The 6,089-nt window shown below is 51.2% G+C and overlaps 1 protein-coding gene across 1 annotated transcript; it reads left to right on the top strand.

Moving 5' to 3' along the window:
• Positions 1-685: 685 nt before the first annotated feature.
• LOC101098769 (T-cell surface glycoprotein CD1b) lies at positions 686-4,670 on the top strand. The gene is made up of 6 exons (XM_003999680.6): positions 686-1,274; positions 1,523-1,789; positions 2,365-2,643; positions 2,849-3,127; positions 3,369-3,462; positions 4,368-4,670. Exons 1-6 carry the CDS (start codon positions 1,214-1,216, stop codon positions 4,384-4,386), a joined length of 999 nt encoding a protein of 332 aa, XP_003999729.1. The 5' UTR covers positions 686-1,213; the 3' UTR covers positions 4,387-4,670.
• Positions 4,671-6,089: the final 1,419 nt, after the last annotated feature.

The following is a 6,089-nucleotide window of genomic DNA, read 5'->3' as shown; positions in this document are numbered from 1 at the left end:
TGTTGACGAGCGCCCATATATTTCCCTCCGTGGATGCTCAATGTACTGTTGCGATGTGCCGAGGGCATTCGCAGAGAAGACAGGGGATGACAACTCGGGACCCAGATCTTGGAACTTTTGGTGAAAAGTGACAAGCTCCTTGCTCACCTAGCAATCGTTTATTTGCTGTCGGAAAGGCCGAAAGGTGGAGTGAGGCTGTGAGATGCTGCGAGAGGAGAAGGATGCTCTCTGGCCTGGAACCCTCCTACGAAAATCTGTCTCTGAGACTGAAGCTACACACAGGAGACTCCCCAGGTTCTCCTGGGCTCAAGAAGATTTGTTACTCTATTTTTTTTCGCTAAATAATTTTTTTAAATATAATTTCTTGTCAAGTTGGTTTCCATGCAGAAGCTTTGTGACTCTATTTTTTTAACTAAATAATTTTTTTAAAATATAACTTCTTGTCAAGTTGGTTTCCATGCAGATTTGTTACTCTAAACTCCAAAGCCTGAGCGCCACCGAAAAGAAGGTCATATGCCAGTAGAAAGGGTCATCTTTACCCGTGAAAAATGGCTGTGGCATAAGACGAATTCGTTTGGATTCTTAAACGGCAGTATTTATCATCCTTGATTCTGGGATTTGGGTTTGTGGCACTACAGCCCGGGTGGGGTTTTCAATGCTTTGCGTTGTTGTAAATGACTGTCAATATATACCGCACCCCAGAAATGAGAATGTGGGTGAGAGGGTCCAGACAAGGGGGGTGAGATGAGCCACAGGAACCACTGAGGACGCCGGGAGCAGTGACAGAGTTGCAGAGCAGGGAGGCGGGACAAGGCCCAGCGGGCGGCTAAACCCAAAGCATCCTTCTAGATTCAGGCGAGCCGGAGGAGTTGTCCACCATTTCCCCCTTATTTGATGCCGTGGAAGGACCTGCGTGGGGAGGTGAAATGGCCCTTCAGAACCACATGGGGGTGGGGGTCTTCCGAGGTAGGAAGCAGAAAGGGAACTGGCCCGCGGGAGCCAAGGAGACGAGAAACCAGACGTTCGGCCGGGGTGAAAACGAGCCGTGAGTGGGAGGCCCGGGGCTGCGGGAGGGGCGGCCCTTCTCTGCTGGGCAGCCTGGACCAGGAAGAGATCTGCCAGCTGGGAGACAGAGGAAGTCACCTCTGAGGGAAACTGCTGAGCCAGAGCCAGAAGAGCGGCTCTGAGAGGCAGCAGCTGGGTCCCCGGGGAGATGCTGCTTCCGTGGCCCCTGTGGCTTGTGGTCCTCTGCCCGGGGGGCGGCGGCGAGGCAGGTGGGCGACTGGCCAGCACCAGGAGGGGCCGTGGATAAAGCCCCGGAGGGTCGGGTGATCCTAGCACCACTGCTCCCCCCATCCGGAGGTGGGGTGGGCGCCCAAGGCCTTGGGGGCAAAGGTCTCGGGCTCTGTGTCGCTCCTCAGACTCCGGGTTCCTTTTCTCCGGATCTTTCCAAGTTTCATTCTTTCGTTGTCCCCGGCTTCTCCCTTTCTGCTCACTTTTCTTAACCTTCCGTCACCCACAGCCTTTCAAGGGCCCACCTCTTACCACGTCATCCAGATCTCGTCCTTTGCCAACAGCAGCTGGGCGCAGAACCAAGGCTCAGGATGGCTGGGTGACTTACAGCTCCAAAGCTGGGACAGCGACGCGGGCAGGGCGGTTTTCCTGAAGCCCTGGTCCAAAGGCAACTTCAGTGAGGAGGAGGTGACCGGGCTGGAGGAGGTGTTCCAGGTCTACCTCAACGGGTTCCTCCTGGAAGTACAGGACCATGCCCATGAGTTCCAGATGGAATGTGAGTCTGGGGCTCTCGTCGAGGGAGGTTCTCAATGACATGTCTCTCTCCTGTTGTAGGCCACTACTGCCTCTGACCTTGCCCCTCCTTCCCTCGGTGCCCCGCTGCACCCACAAGCTGGCCTGGAGTAGCCACAGCCTCAGATTCCACACCCCACAGAGCGTTCACACGCTCTGCTGATGGGTGAAGGTCCCCTTTGCAACATCTCCTGTTTGGTTTGGGTATAACTTGCGTCTCTCACACCCCAAGCAAGAAGCCTCACTTCCCTGCCCTGATGCTTGAGCCATCTTTACCTGCAATCCCTCTCCTCGAGCCTCCTGCCTCCTCCCTGGCAATCTTCCCGTTCACCCTGCCCAGCTGCCCCCCTTTCCGTGTTCACGCACACACCATCACAACTGCCTCTCCACCGTTGGTGACACGTGTGCCTCTCCCTGGTCCTAAGCTCTCCGAGACCCTGGCTCATCCTTTTACACCTCACACCTTTTGCCCCACCCGAATCGCAAATCCCAGGGTCTTCTCCCATCTCTCTCTTGGGTGCGGCTTAATAATCGTTTCTCTGTTTTCCTTCTCTCCAGATCCCTTTGAGATCCAGGGGATAGCAGGCTGTAGTCTGCATTCCGGTGGGGGCACGGTGAGCTTCCTGCGGGGAGCGTTAGGAGGAGTGGACTTTCTGAGCCTCAAGAATCACTCCTGTGTGCCCGCCCCGGAGGGTGGAAGCCGGGCACAGCGCATCTGCGCGCTCATCCATCAGTACGCGGGCATCCGGGACATCGCGGGGAAGCTCCTCTTTGAAACCTGCCCTCAGTATCTCCTGGGTGTCCTCGATGTGGGGAAGGCAGAACTGCAGAGACAAGGTTAGTCCTGTCCCCCCCACTGAGGCTTTTCTGTTTCACCTGCCACCACTTCCTTTAAGTTTAGGAGTAGGATGTACCCAAGAGAGGGCTTAATAAATTATTTGGTTTCCAAAGGAGGAGAAAGGGCCACCGTCCAAACTTGAGTTTCCAAACCCTCTAGACTAGAGTCATAATCCGTTGCTCTCCCTGTTCCTTCCTGCCCCAGTGAAGCCCGAGGCCTGGCTGTCCAGTGGCCCCAGTCCCGGTCCTGGCCGTCTGCTTCTTGTGTGCCATGTGTCTGGCTTCTACCCAAAGCCAGTGTGGGTGACGTGGATGCGGGGTGAGCAGGAGCAGCCGGGCACCCGGCGCGGCGACGTCCTGCCCCACGCTGACGAGACGTGGTATCTTCGGGTGACCCTGGATGTGGTGGCCGGGGAGGAGGCCGGCCTGTCTTGCCGAGTGAGACACAGCAGTCTAGGAGGCCGGGACATGGTCCTCCACTGGGGTGAGAAAGGGCTGGTGCCCCACAGGGCACGGACAAGAGGGTCCTCAGTCATACAGGGAGGCACTGGCTGGGGGTGGGGCTTGATCCATGACCAGGAGGGAGAGGGAAGGAGGGACACGGCGGGGGAGGCATGGAGGGCTTGAGCATCAGGAGCACGTGACCATCAAGTAGGCAAAGGAAGGTCAGGAGAATCAGAGAATGGGTTTTCAAGGGACATCCTGTGTCCTTGCCCCATTTTCAGGAAACCCCGTCTCCATCGGCTTGATATCTTTGGCGATCATAGTGCCCTTGTTCATCCTTTTGACAGTTCCTACATTGTGGTTTTTGAGGCGCCGGTGAGTTTTTACTTTTAGTCTTTCTTTTCTGTGCATCTGTCCGTCCTCCCATTTTATTGGTTTACACATTAGCCTCAGTTCTTTTCCACCAGACCCTCCCCTTTCTCCCCAGTCCCATCTCCTTTATGTAAATCCATTGTTTAAGTTGTGGTGAAATGTGTACGACACAAAACCTGCCTTCTCGGGACGCCGGGAGAGGGAGGGTGGTGGTCAGTGGGTTGGCGTCCGACTGCGGCTCAGGTCAGGATCCCACAGGTCTTGGGTTCGAGCCCCGCGTCGGGCTCTGTGCCGACAGCTCGGAGCCTGGAGCCCGCTTCCGATTCTGTGTCTTCCTCTCTCTCTGCCCCTCCCCTACTTGCTCTCTCTCTCTCTTAAAAATAAATAAACATTAAGAAAAAAATTTTTTTTAAATCTGCCTTCTTCACCATCTCCAAATGCACAGCTTAGAATGTATGAAGTGTGCTCGTGTTTTTGTGCAAGCAATTTCTAGAGCTCTTTTCACCTTGAAAAATGAAACCTCTACCCAGTGAACAAGCCCTTCTCAGCGCCTGCTCCCCAGGCCCGGGCAAACACCATTTTGTGCTGTGTCTCTATGAATTTGGTGACTCTAGGGACCTCACCTAAGTGAAGTCATTAGTCGTTGTTCTTTTGTAACTGGCTTCTTTCTCTCAACACAACGCCCTCACGGTTCATGCGTGTGGTTGCACGCGTCAGAATTTCCTTCCTCTTCAAGGCTGAGGAATGATGTTCTGGGGCACGAACAGGACACATTCTGTTTGTCATTCATCTGTCGACAGACACGGGTGTTGATGTCACGTTCTGGCTACTGGTGAACAATGTGGCTATGAACATGGGAGTGTGAGTACCTCTCACGTAGAGCTAAGTTGTGGTTGTGTTCTTCATAGGTCGTATCAGAGTATCTAATGGACTCCTCTTCCATTTGGAATAAACGCTCAGAAGCCCAGAAGCTCAAGTTGTCAGCCTGGGAGATGATCGCGTCATATTTCATCAAATAATCCTCTTGGTTGGTCACATCAGAGTTCCCGTAGGATGCGAGATAAATCACTATTCATAACTGGCAGACAAATAATAGAAAACCACAAATTTATTATGAGATGGTGTCAATAGTACGATTCACCCTGATCTCCTACGTGTGAGACGTGGGAAAGAATGTGTTTCAGAATAAATGACACATGGTATACTCCTTACTGGTGATGTCCCTTCGGTTTCCTATTATAAAACTTTTTTTTCTGCTTCTGCTGAAATGTCATTTGCCAAGAGAAGCTAACTACAATTATGCTGGGATCATCGTATTTGCAGAGATGCTGAGCATGTTTAACACGGTTTCTCTGTCTCCGCCTGGATGACTTTCTAACCCTCGAGGTCCAGCTGGGATGTCTCTTCCTCTAGGAAGCTTTCCTTAGCGGTAGAGTGGAAATGACCCTCCCTTGTCCGGTGTCATGCAGTGACCTACTTCACTCTGTGCGCACAACATTGAGTTATTTTTGGTTTTCTTCCCCCTTTACTTGTGAGTTCTTTGAGAGAAGGGCTTGCTCCAGATGGATCTCTGGCATGATCTCTTCTGTGCCTACGCATTTGCTCAGTAAAAATGGTCTAAGTGGATATAACTGCCACGTTGATGGTCTTTTCCCCATGCTTGTCCCCAACCCCTTAGTTAATATTGTAGATTTCCCTCTTTCTAAGATATTTCTCACTGAGCAATCCTCTCATCTGCGCCGAAGCCTTCTAGAGAAAACCCCTTGCTCCCTTGCTGTGACTATAGCCCACTGGCAAAGCTTTCTCTGGACAGGATCCTGCTCCTCGATTTTCCAGTGAGAATGATTAGGCAGGATGGGGGAGGGTAATAGCACAGAGGGGCTGTTAAATATTCATGCAAAACGATCAAGAGGGCTTTTAAAAATACCTGCGCTGTCGCAATTTAGTCATATTTCTATTTACTTTTATACCTACTCATTCTTTTGCTTATTCCATAGTTTTCAAGAAACTCCCTCCATTAAGAAAAAGATTAAACTCATTTTGATTAAACCAGCAGGAGGAGGAAGGGGAGAGTTTGAGGATATTTTTATTTTATCATGTTTATTTATTTTTTAAATGTTTATTTTTTCTTGAGAGAGAGAGAGAGAGAGAGAGAGAGCATGAGCAGGGAAGGGGCAGAGAGAGAGGGACAGAGGAGTCAAAGCACAAGCCAGATGCAGGGCTCCAAAGCATGAACTGTGAGAGCATGACCTGAGCTGAAGTCAGACACTCAACTGACTGAGCCATCCAGGTGCCCCGAGGATATTTTAAAAAAATGTTTATTTATTGATTTATTTTGAGATAGAGGGCGTGAGTGGGGTGGGTGGAGAGGGAGAGAGAGAGAATTCCAAGCAGGCTCTGAGCTGTCAGTGCAGAGACCCACATGAGGCTCGATCTCATGAACTGCAAGATCATGACCTGAGCTGAAATCAAGAGTCAGATGCTCAACAGGTTGGGCCACTCAGGTGCCCCAAGGATATATATATATATATATATATATATATATATATATATATATTTTTTTTTTTTTTTTTTTTTTTTTAGGACTTTGGGAGGGGAGGTCAGAGCAAGCAGAGACCTTGGCGAAGTGG

This window comes from Felis catus, chromosome F1 (assembly GCF_018350175.1).
Source record: "Felis catus isolate Fca126 chromosome F1, F.catus_Fca126_mat1.0, whole genome shotgun sequence".
Classification (NCBI taxonomy): domain Eukaryota; kingdom Metazoa; phylum Chordata; class Mammalia; order Carnivora; family Felidae; genus Felis; species Felis catus.
This window is presented reverse-complemented; position numbering and strand designations above follow the sequence as displayed.

What these genes read in the sequence shown, in the direction of transcription:
- LOC101098769 (XM_003999680.6), top strand. Translation starts at nt 1,214, where the DNA reads ATGCTGCTTCCGTGGCCCCTGTGGCTTGTGGTCCTCTGCCCGGGGGGC. An exon ending in GGGGGGCGGCGGCGAGGCAG is followed by an intron (nt 1,275 to 1,522) that starts GTGGGCGACTGG and finishes CGTCACCCACAG; the next exon opens with CCTTTCAAGGGCCCACCTCT. An exon ending in GGCAGAACTGCAGAGACAAG is followed by an intron (nt 2,644 to 2,848) that starts GTTAGTCCTGTC and finishes TTCCTGCCCCAG; the next exon opens with TGAAGCCCGAGGCCTGGCTG.